Source organism: Coenobita brevimanus, chromosome 71 (assembly GCF_032717465.1).
Source record: "Coenobita brevimanus isolate Jiangsu-jjx chromosome 71, ASM3271746v2, whole genome shotgun sequence".
In the NCBI taxonomy this organism is placed as follows: domain Eukaryota; kingdom Metazoa; phylum Arthropoda; class Malacostraca; order Decapoda; family Coenobitidae; genus Coenobita; species Coenobita brevimanus.
The window spans coordinates 50,802,117-50,820,624 of NC_137024.1; the positions used below are offsets into that span (position 1 = coordinate 50,802,117).

General features: G+C 42.4%; 1 protein-coding gene across 1 annotated transcript in view; it reads left to right on the forward strand.

The window, feature by feature from the left end:
- The window catches only part of Vps13 (vacuolar protein sorting 13C), a 1,164,731-nt gene that overhangs the window by 102,265 nt on the left and 1,043,958 nt on the right, over positions 1-18,508 (forward strand). The window contains exons 3-4 of the mRNA XM_080277871.1: positions 1,439-1,642; positions 13,683-13,776. Coding sequence (XP_080133997.1) covers positions 1,439-1,642; positions 13,683-13,776 — 298 coding nt within the window. The remainder of the gene's footprint in view (positions 1-1,438; positions 1,643-13,682; positions 13,777-18,508) is intronic.

Sequence of the window (18,508 nt, forward strand, 5' to 3'; positions counted from 1 at the left end):
CCCTTGGCAGTTGCCCCTTTTGTCCCCCCCCCCCACATGACTCCACTCCTGGTAATCAGGAATCTATCAATCTGTTGCTAGTTGCCTTAATCCCGTAAGGGGTGGCCACAAACAAATCGTCTCCATGTCTAACGCCATATCACTGCCCTGCTCTCAGCTCACACCCCCCTCACTCATATACCTCTCCACTCCATCCCTTCATCTCATCCTTGGCCTCCTCCTCCCTCTCCTCCCCTCTGCCTTACTCACATGCACTCTTCTCATCAGTCTCTCACTCTCCATCCTCACCACATGGCCAAACCACCTCAGTGTGTTTCTCTTAATGCTTCCTGTCACATCCACATCTACACCACAATGCTCCTTCACATCCCCATTTGTCAGTTTGGCTCTCCATGTGACTCCACAGGCTCCTCTCAGATAACTAATTTCCATTGCTCTCTTTCTTGACTTGTGTCCCTCCAACAAGGTCCAAGCTTCGCTTCCATACTTTGAGTTGGTAACACAATACTGTCATGCAGCAACTTTTTCATTTCCATGCTCACTCCCCTGTTTCTTACCACAGCTTTCAAGGAACTAGTAACCTTTCTTCCTTTTTGTACCCTTTCAAGCACTTCACCCTCAAAACTTCCATCCTTAGAAAAATTATAACTTGGGAAACTGTACTCCCAAATGACAATGTTCACCCCACTTATGGCTAAAACACATTAATCTGAATCTAAAAACTTTTTATGAATCAACCTAAACACACAGTTTTAGTTTAAAATGCCATCAAAATTGGTTTTAAAAAATCAAAACCCATCGTTAAACCGGGGTTTGGCCATTGTTAGGCAGGGTATGGTGTTATTTCTACCCCAATCGTTAAAGCCACGGTATCATATATCGAGGTATTACTGTAGTCATTTGTTTTCCCTTCCTCTGTTCTGTTATTTAAAAAAAAGTTTACTTTTTTAATTGCATTAGCGGTACATAATCTTCTTATAATTTGAACAGGCATTCATCATAACCATTACCATAGCGGAAAGTTAACAAAAACTACACAGTTCTCAGCTACTGAAACTTAACCATAACAAGAGCAGTCCGAGGTTGCAAACCTCCACCAAAGTTGAAGTACAAGTATTGTAGGCATTATTTATCACGTTAGAAACAAGACATTGAAATTGTCACTAGCCTGCAGTGGTGAGGAATCTGTTAAAAAATTCTTGGATCTGGATGATGATCCTGATCACCACTAAAATGTAATGGATTGTTCTTTGGGTCATACCTTACCTCTCCAAAATTTTTCAGCAAAATCCATTCATAACTTTTTCAGTAGTCCTGCCAACAGACAAACAAGCCAACTCTGACAAAAACATAATCTCCTTGGCGAAGGTACTTATATCAAGTTTAATTTAGCTATATAAATATAACGGAGCTACTGTTAACTTATGGTACTCCTCAGGACGTCTGACGTTAAAGATCCCGTGGAAGGACATTTACAATGATGCATGGGTGGCATCTGTGGAGCGTGTGGCAGTGGTGGTTGTCCCCAACACTTCAGTTGTGTACAATGCAGAACGAGAGGATGAGTTACGCTTCCAGGCTAAGATGGCATCACTTCAGAAGTCGGAAGATGCCAGGAAAAAACAGCAGGAGAAAGAGAAAGGTGAGGATCTTTTATGTAAGTATATGAAAGATATTCTTATATCATTTACTTTAATTTCTCTGCTAAAAACTTTAACATCTGTGAAGTTAAGGGTGTGGGTGTACATATTTATATATAACAAAATTAATCCTGTATTTTTCCATTCATTAGGAATGGCACTGAAATGACAACCTTACAGTGCCCGTTATATGGCTTTGTTACTTAGCCATAAATTGAATGTGTTTCAAGAGTAGCTTCATTTATCCATGCCCATTGCTGCATAGTGTCATTTAAGGGAAGAGCTTGATGCAGGCACCAGACTGAGAAGAGAGATGCTTGAAAAAATATATATGTATATATATATATATATATATATATATGAAACTGCTCTAATGCTTAGGAAAACAAGTTGCATTTGCATAGGGTGAGTTACCTCGGTAATGCTAAGGTGGCGATAGTGTCAAACCTGGCAAGCATTACTTTCATGCCCCGCAACAGGCACCATTCTATTTTGCTGTTTGCTGTTGTGCACTTGTCTGCTCCTCTGCTTCATGTATGTTTTGTGTTTGTACATTTTCCTCCATGTTACTACACTACCCTTGAGCTGTCATTTTTCATTTTTGTGATGAGTTGATTTTTCCAATCCTGCTTTCTCTCTTGTCTGGTATACCTGTTTGGGTGAGTGTACTGTTTTTGTTCTGAGGTAAGGCATATGTGTCTACAGCTTAGTGGAGTTTAGATCTAGTGAAGCAGCGTTTTTTATATACATATATATATATATATATATATATATATAGCCCTACTTGGTTGCAGATGCTGTATAGTACCCTTATTTACCCTGTTTTAACAGCACTCATTTGGTGGCAGGCTTACCATATATGGCAGTTTCAAACAGGGTGTGGACAGTAATAGTATTTCTGTACTGGATGCAAACATTAGGTACATAAAGGATATAGTGAAGTGCATGACAAGCTAAGGCTGGATGTTGATTTCTGGTGTAATTGATGTAGGGGTGCAGCCAGACCACTGGATGGTAAACCAGGAAAATCTTTTTTTTACATGAGAGGAGTCAGTGGAGATTGTGGACAAATTCTACAACCTCATTGATGTCATCAGTGCAGGGTATGGTGCCAAGCAGAATGCATTTGCACAGGTGTTAAGTGGTTGTTAATATTATTAACCATTTTGCCCTCTCAAGTGTTCTTATTGACAGCAAGAAAGAAAGTGTTTGGTAACTGTATTGGGAGTAACATATTGTTTGGCAGTGAATCATATGATATAAAGGTGGTGGATATACTGGGTGCAGAACGAAATTACATGAGAACGATCTGATGGATATGTGGAATAATGCTGGATGATATGTTATCCTCAAAGAGAACTGAGAAGACAGCCTGAAATTGAAAGCATCTTGAAGGAAGTAGAAAAAAGGAGACTGAGATGGTTTGGGCATGTCGAGAGGATGGACCAAGGAAGTTAGGTGGGGAAGTGTAGAAGTTTAAATGTGACAGGCCATCAGTGGAGAGGTAGATGTAGGAAGACATAGGATGAGACAGAGTTTGATGGCCTTAGAGGTATTGTTGGAGAGCAAACATAGAACAGAGCAGAGTGAAGGAGGACTGTAATATGAACTCATCTAACCAATACTACATGCAAAACAGGCATAAAGTCAAATTTCCTAAAGGACATAATATCTTATTTTCAGGGATTTTCAAAGGATATTTTCTTGTTCTGGAGGATATCCTCTTTAGATCCCAGTGATTTACAAGCTTATTTTGTTGCAATTGACCTTTCTGATTGTTTGCTTAAGCCTTCCACTCCACCCCCCCAGACATGGGGGTTTTGAGATACAGTAATCCTTCTGCTATCTGACGTACTAGAGCCAAAGGCATGTCTGGAAAGTGGTCCCATCCGGATAGTGGGCACCTGCTTCCTGGACTTGTACTTAAGAACCCTAACCCAGCCTAACTTTGAAAGCCACCTAAATAACTCCATACCGGACATGCATAGCACCCATTTAAACCTATTTAAGACCCTATGCACACCAATAATGGACATAAAGCATGAAATAAATGAAAAGGAACCAAAGAATGAGGAATTAGAAGTGACTGTACCTCAGCCAGGGTACTTACAGCACGTCTGTGGCCGCCTTCTCCAAGTCTTTGGCAGTGGTGAAAATGCTCTTGAAGCACATACAGTAATCCAGTGTTGTGCTGCACTTACAGTCTTTGCACTGTGAGTTATAATTGTTTAACACTGCACATCCTGTTACTTGCTTTAAATCCAGATGCCTTTACTTCATTTTTCATTAAATACGTTTTTTTGGGCATCCTTTTCCAGTACTGTCCTGTTTCATCACAGTTCCACACTTAGCACTTTGAATATTCATTTTCCTCCACTAGCTCACTCTGCACTTATTTCATTTCCTCGGCAACCTGAGCATCAGCAGTTGCAGCTTCACCTGTCAGTGTTACGTTCCTTAGCCCCGTTCTCTTGATAAATTTATAAAGCCATCCGGTACTTGCACTGAACTTTCTATCTTTAATGGATTTACCTTCCTTTTCAAGTAGTTGAGTCTGTATTTCGTAGGCTTGTGTTTGCAGCATAGGGCCCGTGAGAAGAAGTTTTCGGCGCTGCATATCTTCCACCCATAACTTCAGTGCATCTTCCATCTCACCATACATTCATGACTTCAGGTGGAGTTTTCCTTTTGAAATGTCCGGTGAAGCATAGGCTTCTCTAATTTTCTTCTCGTTGAGCTTGATAGAGCGAACAAAACTCTCCAGCAATCCAAACTACCACCCTACCATCAATGCTCCATTTCCTTTCTTCAGGGCATCCAGCACTTTTATTTTCTGTTCAGTTGTAATAGACTGCCTTGATTTCTTGGCGGGGGTAGATAATGATGTCGTGGATGGCCTCTTAGACATAGTGGTGGTGAGTAGTGCACACGAGACAGAAGAAAGTCGCAGAGTAGTTTAGGTGTGTCCGCTCGTTATAGAGTCACCATGTGAAATAAGGAGAAACAACGGATGGCGGGTAGTCTTGTGGGACACTTAGAGATATGTTTAGCAGGAAACAATACAGATGTTTGCGAGGGAAAAAAAAACGTGCCAGATTCAAGTTGCTTAAAATTGGAAGGATTTGCTTTAAATTGATATTATGGCCCTAATCGTAGGTACCATTTTGAATCAATAATTTTAAATTGATTCACTTTAAATCGACATTCTACTGTGCCTATACTAGGGTAATTATCAGTATTTAAAAGTTTAACCCCTAAAGTTGGAGTCACTCATCCACCAAATTAATTTTCCCCCACAAGTTATGTGTATCAGTATTGCAATATCAAACAGCATGCACTCGCACATCCACCATATAGGCGCGCTAATTGGAACCAAGGCTTATTGTCTGTGAGGATAATAACATTACCCATGGTGTTTCTGTGTCAGTTTCAATTGATAAGGTATATGAGAGTTTGGGTTTGGGCCTGGAATGCATCTCTGGCTTTTCATCCGTATCTTATAGGGAAAATTGCTTTGATATCCGACATACAGTACTTGCTGACCGAACACTAACAGTGGTATGCAACACTGCCGGATGTCGGGGTAGGCCTGTACAGGTATCATGAAGAGACGTTGCCAGGTCGGTAAAAATCACGTTGGGGTTAGTAGCTAAGAAGGTGTATTTTGGCTTATGAAGGAAGAAAAACATAGCAGCTGAACATGTCTGAACCATTTTGAGGTTCCCATGCTGTATTGAAGGTCACGTGACCTTGACAGCGAGCTGCCTGTACCTTTGTGAGGTGGGCAAAATCAGTGTGTGGTTTATTATTTAAATAGTGTTTTGACCTTACAAACAAGAAAAAAAATCATTTACATACCAGTTTTGATTTCCCATGCCTTTTTTTTTTTTTTACAAAATTAACAGAAGGGAGAAAAAATAAAAAATCCAAACAGTAGGTTACCTGTGACTTCCATTCATTACAAACCTGTAGCAGTTGGACTTAAACTGCTGTAGTTTGAAGTTTGGGGGGAAACTAATCTGGAGAAGTGAATTCCAAAAAGAAGCAGTTCTGGGATTCTATTTAGTGGGTTAAATTGTTGTTATGGGAAAATTTGAGTTTATGAGTGGGGCACATAAGTACCATTTAGGATAAATCCCTATGTTCTCCGCTTTTGTCATTGCACAGTTTTGTTATCACGCACTGAGTGCAGGTTGATTATGTGCTATTACCATTGGATCACTGTACAGTATTACTATAGTCTCTTATTACAGCTCAGCAGTCATGATCGGGAGAGGGCAATTTCGGGCTAGGTTGGAGTAAAGAAGATGAAAAACACAAAAATTCTGCTCCATTTGATGGGCATCATCCATTATAGCTGATGGAATTTTGGTAGGCTTTGTGGCATCCATTAAATCTGATGTCCACTATACCAGGGGCCATTATAGCAGGGGTCGACTGTATTCATTATTGCACAATTTTGTTATCATGTACTAGGCATGCTAACCAAGGGATCACTGCATTACTATAGTCTCTTATTACAATTCAACAGTCATGATGCCGAGAGTGCAATTTCAGGTGAATTTGGAGTAAAAAAGGTAGAAAACACATGAACTGCAACCTATTGCTCCCCATGTAACGGACATTGTCCATAATAGCTGGTGAAAGTTTGATTAGCTTCGTGGCATCCATGAAATCCAGTATCCATTATGCCAGGGTCTTTTATAGCGAGGGTCTTGTGCATTATGGTGTACAGTATCTTCAAATTATGAAAGAGCATTTTGCCAATGCATTGGTCTCCATTGTGTTGGTAAATTTATTTGGAACTGTTGTTTGTTACCAAGATAAGTTGTGCCACTTTGAGGAGTACCGGACCTGCTGAGATTTGTGTTTAATGATTTTATGTTACCAGAGCAGAAGATATTTTTCACCTTGATAGGCTGATATGTTAAAGGTTGAAGTGATATACAGTATATTCTTCATTGAGCATTTTATGGCTGAGATTTTCACTGGCCACTAATTTAGCAAATTGTATACAATTTTTTTGGCGGCATCTTGACTGTACACATTTTTTTTTCCCACAAACCTTCACACACTTTATTCCATCATATATAAGTCTGTTCAGTTGGCCAGTGGAATATTCACAAGACTGAGTAATGTTATGGTAAGTTTTTTGTGAAATTCCAAGGCTTTCTCAGTCAATAAAGGTCTAGAAATAGCAGTTCCTTTACACCTCCATTATTTAAACCATTCATATAGCACTTTATCAATGGTGGCACAATCACTTAAATTTCCCGTCTGTCATAGATTCGGTATTTTCACGTAGAGCATAAAATTTTCAATATTTTTCATGTTGTTCCTTCACTTAAATTTTTTTTGTCATAGTTTCAGTATTTTCACTTGCAGCATAAAATTTCTATATTTTTCACATTGTTCCTTCAAATCATACACAGTTATAGTTCCAATCCCATACTCTGTTTGTAGTGTGGCTGCTGCAGCATGTCTGTCGAGCTTCTTTAAAATTTCGACTTTTTCTTTTATATTTAGCTTCCCCCCCCCCCTGCAATGCAGAGTATGATCACTGCAGCCACTGTCATCACTGCTGTGCTTCTTTGAAAAAATTTTCAGAGTTTAAGTGTGCTAGTTTGCATCAGTTAATAGTGGTTTTGTCCACAGTGGTAGAACAAAGATGAAATCACCCACATGGGTGACATGGGTCAAGTAAGGCCAGTCTAGCCAAGCTTATGAGCTAGTGTGGGAACATCTCTGACTTGTTATTTAGCCAAGCTCTTGAGCTGTCTTAGGCAAGTGATTGTTCCATGGTAGCTCATGAGCCTTTCTAAGGAACAAGACACATTTGCCCCGTGGTAGTTCATGAGTTTGACTAAACAGTGAAAGACCACCATAGTGCATTATAAACATGGTGATGACCGTGGAAGATAAAAACATGATTTTTTGAGGTGGAAAAAAAGAAAAAAATTCTCCCATTAATTGATGTACATGAAAATCCTTTCAGAAAACAGGTCTATCTATCTCTTTCTTGCCAGATGCCTTAATCCGTAAGGGGTGGCCACAAACAGATCGCCTCCATGTTGCCATGTCCCCCGCCATTTCACTGCCATGCTCCCCGCTCACCCCCCTCTTTCTCATATACATCCTCACTCCATCCCTCCATCTCATCCTTGGCCTCCCCCTCCCTCTCCCCCCTCCATTTCATTCATACACCCCTCTCGTCAGTATTCATATTCATAATTTGGCAATAGTGTTGTACAGTAGACCTTCATTATTCGATGAACTGGTATGTGATAAAACACTGATATGATGATGAAAGAGTCAGGACCTTTTTCAGCATATAATAGAATTTTCACTATACAGTGATTAAGATCCTTCCCAAGCCTCACTGGTTGATACACGATCGCTGTTTCCTCTCATACAGTCTCCCTTATGTAGGTCTACAGTCATTTGTTCCAAGATGGCATTTACATTTGTCACTGTGAAGTGTGCAAGTGTCAGTGATGGAACAGCAGTGTGGTGTTGGAGATCAAGCAGCAAGTAAAGTGCCGTAGTGAAATAACTACAGTCAGATCTCGGTATATGATCGATCACTATGTAATAAACCGCTATAATGATGAACAAAAATTCAGACCCATTTTCAGAATAATAATGGCAAAATGATTGGCAATTCTCTTATGATGCCTCCCAGTCAGCTATTGAGCCAAGGTGGCCACATAGTGTTTATATTTGCCGTGATTGTGTGCTTTCCGTTTCATTTTGTGGATGGAAGGCCATTGAAACACCATTGCTAATGCCAAATAATGGTGCAAGTGCACAACAAATAGTGCAATGTGTGATATTAGGTAAAGTGATAATGTTTTGTGTGTGAAATACTGAAACTTGTTACTTGGAAATCATGTCTACCATGCATACACAGCCTCCCAGTCAGCTGATAATGCTGTCTTCCAGTCAGACGATCGAGGCCAGATGGTCACCCAGGTTTATATTTATTGTGCTCATCTGCCTTTCATTACATTTTGTGCATGAAAGATGAGGGAAACACCATTGCCAATGCCAGATAACAGTGCAAGTGTGTAGCAAATAGAGCAGTTTGCAATTTAAAGTGACTTGATAACTTTTTTGTTTGATATACTGAAGCTTGTGACTTAGAAATTGTCTGGTATGGATGCTGTCCCTAGTGGAAAGTGTAATGCTACTGAGGGGATCCATGGGCAGCAGCCCCCCCCCCTTTTTTTTTTTTTTTTTTTTTTTTTTTTTTTTTTTTTTTGCTCGACTGGGCATAGGCTTCTCAGATCATAGGCCCCCCCTCCCTTTCTTCATTGAACCCATGTTATATAGACTTTACGGTATACTATAATTCATTATGTGATGGTTTTTCACTTGATGTAACCATGTTTTATGGCAAGTCATGACTGTACTGGTTTAGGTGAGTTGGAAACTTGTTTTTAGACTTATTTTTAGTAGTAACCAGCTGGTGAAGTGAAATAACAACCATTTTAGGTGAGTCAGAAATCTGTTTTTAGATTTTGTTGAGTGGGTGACCCTTGGCTAAAAACATATCCTCATTGAGTCCATGTTATAATCAACTTTGTATACGATAAATTATGTGATAGATTTTTTTTTTTAATGCACCCTCATTGTAAAACGAGGATGCGCTGTAGAAGGGCATAATGGTAGTAAAAGGATTAAGGAATGAAAATACTGTATAGTGGGCTCACACAATATGCGAGTGGATGGGCAGTCCACAACCTCTCACACTGTGATTTTGCGTACTGTGAATACATAATCTTATAGGAAAATAATATATGGGCAGGACCCCCTCAAAACTGTTATTTTTTTAACCTTAGAGATATCATAAAGAGAAAATTTTTAAGACATATACTACAGATATAGCTAGATAACAAAAATATGGTCAATCACCCCTGGGGGCAGGGGGGTTTCAAGAATACTCCCCCAGTATCCCTGCTTGTCGTACGAGGTGACTAAAAGGGTTGGTGGTGGGTTAGTGCCCCACCCCATAAAAAGAACTAACTAAAAATGCGAACAAAGCGCCTCGGACCCGGACGGACCATACGTTGATGACTAAGGAATGGACGAAGGACATTCTTAGGGTGGGAACATGGAATGTGAGAGGAGTGAATGATGAAGTGAAAGAGAGAGAGATTGTTCAGGTGCTTGAGGATGCAAAAGTGGATATATGTGGATTGACTGAAACTAAATGGAAAGGTGAAAGGGTGAGAGAATGGGAATATGGTTTAGGTATATGTGCGGGAGTCAATGAAAATGAGAGGGCAAGAGAGGGAGTATGTCTGATGATAAGCAAGAAGTGGAAGGAGAATATAAGAGAGTATGGAACAGTGGGTGCAAGGATTGTATGGGTGAGGATGAAAGTAGGTATACAAGCGTGGGCGATTGTATGTGTGTATGCCCGACAGAGGATCGAATGGCAAGAGTGAAAGATGAGTTTTGGGCGAGTGTAGAAGCGTGTATGGACAAATTTGAGAGGAGCGAGAGAGTGCTGTTGATTGGAGACATGAATGGCAAAGTTGGGAATGTACGAGTGGATGGAGTGGTTGGTCAGTGGGGTGTGCCAGCTGACGTAGCTGGGAATGGAAGTGCTTTGGTGGACATCTGTGCTTGTAAGGGGTTGGCAATAGCCAACACCTACTTTCGTCATAAGATGATCCACCGGTATACATGGAGAGTAATGAGGAGGATGGATGGTGAACTTGTTGAACGAAAGGCAATAATAGACTACGTGTGTGTGGATGAGCGAATGAGAAGACAAGTGTTGGATGCAAGAGTTTGGAGAGGATGGGGGAATGGAGTCTCGGACCATCACTTAGTGATGACCAAGGTAGAGCTACAAAGAAAGTGGTTGAGGAGACGAAGGGGAAGACAGGAGGAAGCAACTCCTGTGAGAAGAGTGGAGAAATTGCAAGATAGTGAGAAAATGACAGAGTATAAGAGCATAGTGGAAGAAAGACTGGGAAGGTATGAGCTAGAGCAGATGGAAGGGGTGGAAGACGTATGTAAGATATTCACGGAAGAGATAGGTGCAGCGTGTGAGGCGGTTTGTGGAGTGAGGAGGAGATGCAAGGGTGTGCAAGGGACAGCATGGTGGAATGATGAGGTGAAATGAGCTGTGGAACAAAAGAAGAAGGCATATAATGAATGGTTAGCGAGTAGAGGTAGGGGAGAAGATGAGAGAGAGAAGAGAGAGGTATATGTGAGCAGAAGGGAGGTTAAGAGACTCGTGAAAGAGAGTAAAAAGAAAGTGAATGAGGAGTTTGGGAGGAATCTGAGTGTGAAATGGAGGGAGAGTAAGAAATTGTTTTGGAAGGAGGTAAAGAAAGTAAGGCAGTGTGAAAGGGGAAATAGTAGGGGAGTGAAAGATAGGAATAATAGATTGTTGGTGGAGAAGAGAGAGAAACTGAGGAGATGGAAGGAGCACTTTGAGGATTTGTTGAATGTGGAGAGTGAGAGCAGTGCGAGTATAAGCGGTTGGGGAATGGCTGGGAGAAGAAGAGATGAGAGGAGGGAGGAAGAGATCAGTAGGGCGGAAGTAGCGGAAGCGATGAAGAATATTAAGTCAGGAAAGGCCCCAGGAATTGATGGAGTGTGTGGTGAAATGCTTAGGTATGGGGGTGAGATTGTTGTGGAGTGGATATGGAAGTTGTGTAGATTGGCTTGGGAAGAGGGAAGGGTTCCAGAGGACTGGAAATCAGGTATAATTGTTCCTTTATACAAAGGAAACAGAGAGAGAGAAGTATGTGGTAACCATAGGGGTATTTGCCTACTTAGTGTGACTGGTAAAATATATGGTAGAATACTCATTGATAGGGTTAGGCATATGACAGAGGAGCTAGTTGGAGAAGAACAAGGGGGATTTCGGAAGGGAAAAGGGTGTGTAGATCAGATATTTGTTCTAAGATGTTTAGTGGAGAAGTATCTAGAGAAGGGAAGGAAAGTATATGCTGCCTTCATGGACTTGGAGAAAGCTTATGACAGAATAGATAGGCAAGGTATGTGGAAGGTATTAAGAATATATGGAGTGGAGGGGAAATTGTTGAGTGCTGTGAAGAGTATGTACGAGGGAGCTAGGGTTACGGTGCGAGTGGATGGTGAGCTGAGTGAGTTCTTTGATCTCAATGTGGGACTGAAACAGGGTTGTGTGATGTCTCCATGGCTGTTTAATATATACATGGATGGGGTTGTAAAGGAGGTGCAGGGTAGGGCAGTGGATGTGGGGGTGGCTCTAATGAATGAGGGTGAGATTTGGAAGCTTCTGGTGTTGCTGTTTGCTGATGATACAGTACTGTTGAGTGAAGATGAATGGGAGTTGCAAGGTTTGGTGAGTGAATTTGGGACAGTGTGTAGGAGGAGGAATCTGAAAGTTAATGTAAACAAAAGTAAAGTTATGGTGTTTGAGAGGAATGAAGTCACAGAGTGTGCAGTGAGGTTGGATGGTGAGGATATGGAGAATGTGAGTGCATTCAAGTACTTGGGTAGTGTGATGAGTAAGGATGGAACTTTGGGGGATGAAGTGCGTGAAAGGGTACAGCAGGGAAGGAAGGTTGTTGGTACACTGAAAGCAGTGATGAGAAATAGGGAGGTGAGTATGTAAGTTAAGAAGTCACTGCATGATAGTATTGTGATCCCTACCCTGACGTATGGAAGCGAGGCATGGACCTTGCAAGAGGGGAACAAGTCAAGAGTGAGAGCAGTGGAAATGAGTTACTTGAGAGGAGCATGTGGAGTGACGTGGAGGGACAGGTTGACGAATGAAGAAGTGAAGGAACGCTGTGGGGTGGATGTGGATGTGGTTGAGAAGATTAGGAGAAATACACTGAGGTGGTTTGGACATGTGAAGAGAATGGAGAATGAAAGACTGACTAAGAGGGTGTATGTGGGTGAGGTGGAGGGAGGGAGAGGGAGAGGTAGACCGAGGATGAGGTGGAGGGATGGAGTTGAGAGGTATATGAGGGGGGGGGTGAGTTGGGGGGAGGGTAGTCAATTGGTGGGTGACAGAGGAACTTGGAGGCGTTTTGTCTGCGGCCACCCTTTGCGGGATTAGGGTGTCGGGCTATAGATAGATAGATAGATAGATCTCAAGAACATTAGACGACAGGCCTGGTGGACTTAAATAGCAGGGGTTCCAAGGCAAAGGAACACACTTAGAGTGCCCTCACCGCACTGGCTGCATCACGCATGTATAACAGTTGCCAATGTGTTATTCCAGGCTTTGATGAAGAAATGCAGCAACAGTCATTGTGGTGGGGGTTGCAGGTATGCCAGGTGGAGCAGGTGAGTCAGGTGGGGCTGTGGAGGTGGAAGGGGAGGCGGCTGATGAGTCAGGTAGGGCAATGAAGGTGGAGGGGATGGCGGCGGGCGAGTCAGGGAAAGTGATGAGTGGAGGATCCTCCATCTCTTTCTCACTACTGCTCACATTTTCGGCAGTTGCCTTCATATATTCTTGTTTGTGTGTTTCATTCCTCATCTTGTTATGGACATATTTGCAGTGGAACAACTTGGCATTCACGAAATAGCTGTTATTCAAGTGAATCCAAACATTACTCTAGAAACTGGGTATCTTTTCTAACTTACTGTTATTGCCAAAGTTGTTATTGGCTGGGTATCTATTCTAACTTACTGTTATTGCCAAAGTTGTTATTGGCGAGATCTTTGTAGACTGCTCTTGAGGACCTTCCCCACGAGCCTCTAACATCACGATGGGCTCGTTGTGTGGGTGGGGCAGGGTGTAATCTGGGAAGATAGCGATTTTGGGCCACTTCTTGCCTCTGCCTTGTGCATTGTGGGCTAAACTTGCGCATTCAAAGTTTTATTGTTATGATTTTTGGTCACTTATGTACTATGTGATTCACACACTGTGATCACATGCACTGTGTGAGCCCACTGTACTGTACTTTGCATTGCTGTTATGTTTAGAATATTGTAAATACCATGTTTATGGTTGTATCTACAGTACAAGAAATTATTTAATGCCACCATCTTTCACATTATTACTTATCACATTTGCCACTGCAGGTGGTGACTCTAAGACCAAGGATGGATTTGTGGAGAAGCTTATGGCCCAAGTTATACGAAACATCCAGATCTACATCCGTAGCATTCACATCAGGTGAGGATTTTTTGTGAATAAGATGGTTATTTATATAATGTAGGCTACACAAGAGTGAAATAAATTTTATGACTGAAGTAAAATGGTACTGTAGCACCAGCTGATTAGGGCAGTACTCCCAAGTAGGATGGGAGGGCTGGTGATAGAGAGAGTTGGATTTCCTGTGTCACAAGCCACCAGGATAACCTGACCTTTTCAGTGTGACACTAACAAGGAGAGTAGGCCAGCATACTCTCCCCAAACACTTTTCTTTCTGTCTCATGCACTACACTATGTATGTTTTACATACCACACAACGTACCCCATTATGTCACGGGTTGACACCAGCAAAGCTAAAATTCAATAAAGGGGAGAGGCAGACCACATGCTTCACTCACCTGCACAGTCCCAAGTCCAGGCATAGGACCTTGTACCCATAGCCCACCAGCTGTGACCAGTGGCTGTGGCAGTGGCCTCTGGGCATGCTGTCAGGACAGCTACAGTGACACCCTCCAGGCACTCCCTGGCACTGTAACTGCCCTGCTGTTATGCACGCACTGATTGGGCAGCCTCCTGGGACAGTACTGGGTTTGGGCTCCTCTCTTTTGGGCTGAAATGGCTGCCTGGGAACCACAATGCCTTGTGCCCTCTAGCACAAATCCAAGCCCCATCCCATCCTGATCTCCTAAACCACTCTGACGACCCTGGTCGTGCCACCCCTCAGTAGGTCAGCCACTATATAGCAGGAGCAGAGTTTTCAAGCTGCATACTCTTATTGGTGTCAACCCCTGTGATGTGCTGGGGTACATTATGTGGTATGTAAAATGCATGTAGAGTAGTGGATGAGATAAAGAAAAGTGTTTGGGAGAGTATTCTGGCCTGCTCACCATGTAAGTGTCACACTGAAAAGATCAACAGAGGGGGGGATGGTCTGAATATTATGATGGCTAGTGAAACATGAGCCCCAGTTCTCATAATCACCAGCATTCCCATCCCCCTCGAGAATACCATCCTGATTGGCTGGGATTAAAAAAAATTTATATCTAGGGCTGGTGGCGATACTGTTTGGGAGAGCATGTAGAGATTAGCAGGTGTGAAAGATTGGTCTTATGGTGAGTGTCTTGAGTGTGCAGAAGACTTTTGTTATTTGGGGGACATTCCATATACTGGAGGTGAGGCTGGAGCCAGCTCTGTGGCCAGGGTAAGGAGTGGTTGGCGGATTTTCAGGGAGCTGTTGCCTCTCCTGACATTGAGAGGGCTCTCCCTCCTTGCTAAGGGATCTTTGTATGCTGCATGTGTTAGGAGTCTAATGCTGTATGGTAAAGAGTCCTGGGCAGTAAAGGAAGAGGGTATTCATAGGCTGAAACATACACGCGTGACAGTGATCAGATGGATGTGAATTGCGTCTTTGAATGTGAGGCCTGGGGTAGCAAGATTTACAATTGAAGAATTAAGAGGAAGGATGGGACTGGAGTGTATTGGTGCTGTGATGAGGAGGGGCAGATTGAGATGGTTTGGGAATGTGAATAGAATGACAGTTGGGTGTGGAAAGTGAGAAGTGTGAACATTGTGTGTAGGGTTGCAAAAGGCATACCAAAAAAGACCTGGGACAGGATCATAGAGTGTGACCTCAGAGATACAGGGACTGAAGAGGGTGGCTGCCAGAGATCGAGCAGCGTGGAGAGCTGCCATTAGGTGACCAAGGCCAACGCATGCAAGTATGATGGAGCCTTTTTAAATAGTACGATGAAACGATACGATATGAGTTTGATCTGCAGACACATAAATATTTTGACTGTGTGATTGGCAGGCCCATGAAAATTTTGACAAAATGCAACATTAGAAAGTAGAGTGATCACCACTGGAAGGGATAGGAATTGATGTTAAAAAGAAAAAAAAAAAAAAAAAAAGGGACAACATATTCTTTGTTCCTTTTATGAATCATATTTATCCTTCACGTAATAGTCACACAAATTTAATTTTATACTGTCCTCTATGCAGCAATTATCTTGTTACATTCCCCAGCTGCTTCAGTTTTACCATTCTTTGCTTTACTCTCCTGTTTTTCATAATTCATAATTCAGTTACTTTAGTCTAGATGATGGTACAGTACCAGAGCAACAGCTGAGTAACCAGCACCTAACCGTTTCCGTGAGAATAGATTGGTAGTTATGATCCTCTCGGTATTAATGACCTAGAGCAGCTTGTACAGCAGCCTACCCGTATCCCTGACCGCCTTGGAGAGAGCTCCAACATACTTGACCTCTTCCTCACAACTAATCCTTCTGCTTACTCTGTTAATCTTTTCTCTCCGTTGGGCTCCTCCGATCACAACCTTATTACCTTAACCTGTCCTATCACTCCGGTACGGCCTGTGGACCCTCCAGGGAAACGGCGTCTGTGGCATTTTGGAGCCACAGACTGGGAGGCCCTCAGGCAGTACTTCTTTGATTTTCCCTGGAATGATTATTGCTTCCATGGCCGTGAGCCATCTGAGTGTGCCTCACGCATTACGGAGGTTATTCTCTCTGGCATGGAAGCATACATTCCTTTCTCATATCCTTTGACTAACGCAAGAAAGCCTTGGTTTAATCACGCTTGTTCTAATGCTGTCCGCAACAAGGAGAGGGCCTACAAAAGGTATCGGAGCCAACCCACCCCTGAATCACATCATCTTTACGTTTCTGCCCGGAATCGTGCTAAGTCTGTTCTTCGCTCTACTAAAAATAATTTCATCCATACTAAATGCTCTCAACTCTCCAACTCGAATTCTTCCCGCTCCTTCTGGCATCTTGCCAAAAATCTTTCTAACAACTTTACCTCATCATCCTTCCCTCCTCTTTTCTACTCTGATGGTTCTGTAGCTATTTCTTCTACTGATAAAGCAGATCTCTTCGCACAGACTTTCTCCTCCAATTCTACCTTAGACGATTCCGGTGCTATTCTTCCATCACTTCCCCCCTCTGACTTCCTCATGGCTGACATTAAAATTTCTTCAGTTGATGTATTTTCTGCCATCACTGGCCTCAGTACTAACAAAGCATATGGGCCTGATGGGGTCCCTCCTGTTGGTCTCAAGAACTGTGCTTCTGTGCTTACACCCTGCCTAGGCAAACTCTTTTGTCTTTGTCTGTCAACTTGTACCCTTTCCTTCTTGCTGGAAGTTTGCTCTCATTCAGCCAGTCCCAAAGAAGGATGACCACTCCAAACCCTCCAACTATCGTCCAATTGCTTTAACGTCCTGTATTTCAAAAGTTTTCGAGTCAATTCTTAATAGAAAAATTTTAAGGCATCTTTCCTATCACAACCTTCTTTCCGATCATCAGTATGGGTTCCGTCAGGGACGCTCCACTGGCGATCTTCTCACCTACCTTTCAGACTCCTGGTCATCCTCCTTTCGGGACTTTGGCGAAAGCTCTGCCATTGCACTTGACATCTCAAAGGCTTTCGATCGAGTCTGGCATAAATCTTTAATTTCCAAACTGCCCTCCTATGGTTTCTATCCTTCTATCTGTGCTTTCATCGCTAGCTTCCTTTCTGGTCGTTCTATAGCCGCTGTTGTAGACGGCCATCGTTCTTCTCCTAGATCTATCAACAGTGGTGTTCCTCAGGGCTCTGTCCTATCACCAACTCTCTTCCTTTTATTCATCAATGATCTTCTAAGCTGTACATCTAACCCTATCCACTCATGCGCTGATGACTCCACCCTTCACCTTTCCATTCAGTTCCCGCAACGCCCATCTCAACAGTTACTTCAACAATCAAGGGATGAGGCTATGGCACACCTAATGTCTGACTTGGCTCGTATCTCTGACTGGGGTAATAATAATATGGTTGTCTTTAATGCATCTAAGACTCAGTTCTTACACCTATCAACCCGACAAAATCTTCCACAGGTATACCCACTAATGTTTAATAATATTCAGCTTAATCCTGCATCATCCTTGAACATGCTTGGGGTTTCATTTACTCAGGACTTATCTTGGAGAGATCATATTACATCTCTTGTAAAATCTGCTTCCAAGAGATTGGGTGTGCTAAGCCGACTCCGCTCTTTCTTTACCCCTGCGCAATTGTTGACTCTATACTGGGGTTTTATCCGCCCATGTGTGGAGTACAACTCTCATGTGTGGGGAGGCTCCCCACATACAGCTCTTCTCAATAGGGTGGAGTCAAAGGCTTTTCGTCTCATTAACTCTCCTCCTCTTACTGACTCCCTTCAACCTCTGTTGCATCTTTATCTTCGCCGCACTGTTGCATCTTTATCTCTTTTCTATCGCTACTTTAATGGTCACTGCTCCTCTGAACTGTTTGCTTGCATTCCTCCACCTCTACTCATCCTTTTCCTGTCCAGCTCTCTAATGCAAGAGTTAACCGTTACTCCCAGTCTTTCATTTATGCAACAGGTCAGCTCTGGAACTGTCTCCCTCTGTCTGTATTTCCTGCTGCCTATGATCTCCAGTCTTTCAAACGCAGTGTGTCCAGGCATCTCAAAATGATCGGATCTTGAATTTGGCTCTATATTGTATTTTGTTTTTCTCTTGGAGGGAACTGTTACTGCGGGCTTATGGCCTTTGGTTCCTTCTTCCTCGCATAAAAAAAAAAAAAAAAAAAGTTTATGAGGGGTGCTTTCACTCCATTACATGCCTTCATGTATAACACAATTATATGGATTTTAAAAACACATTAACTTCTCATTATTTTAGTTTAAAATCCAATTTTTTGTGGTGGATTTTCTTGTGTTTTGAATGTT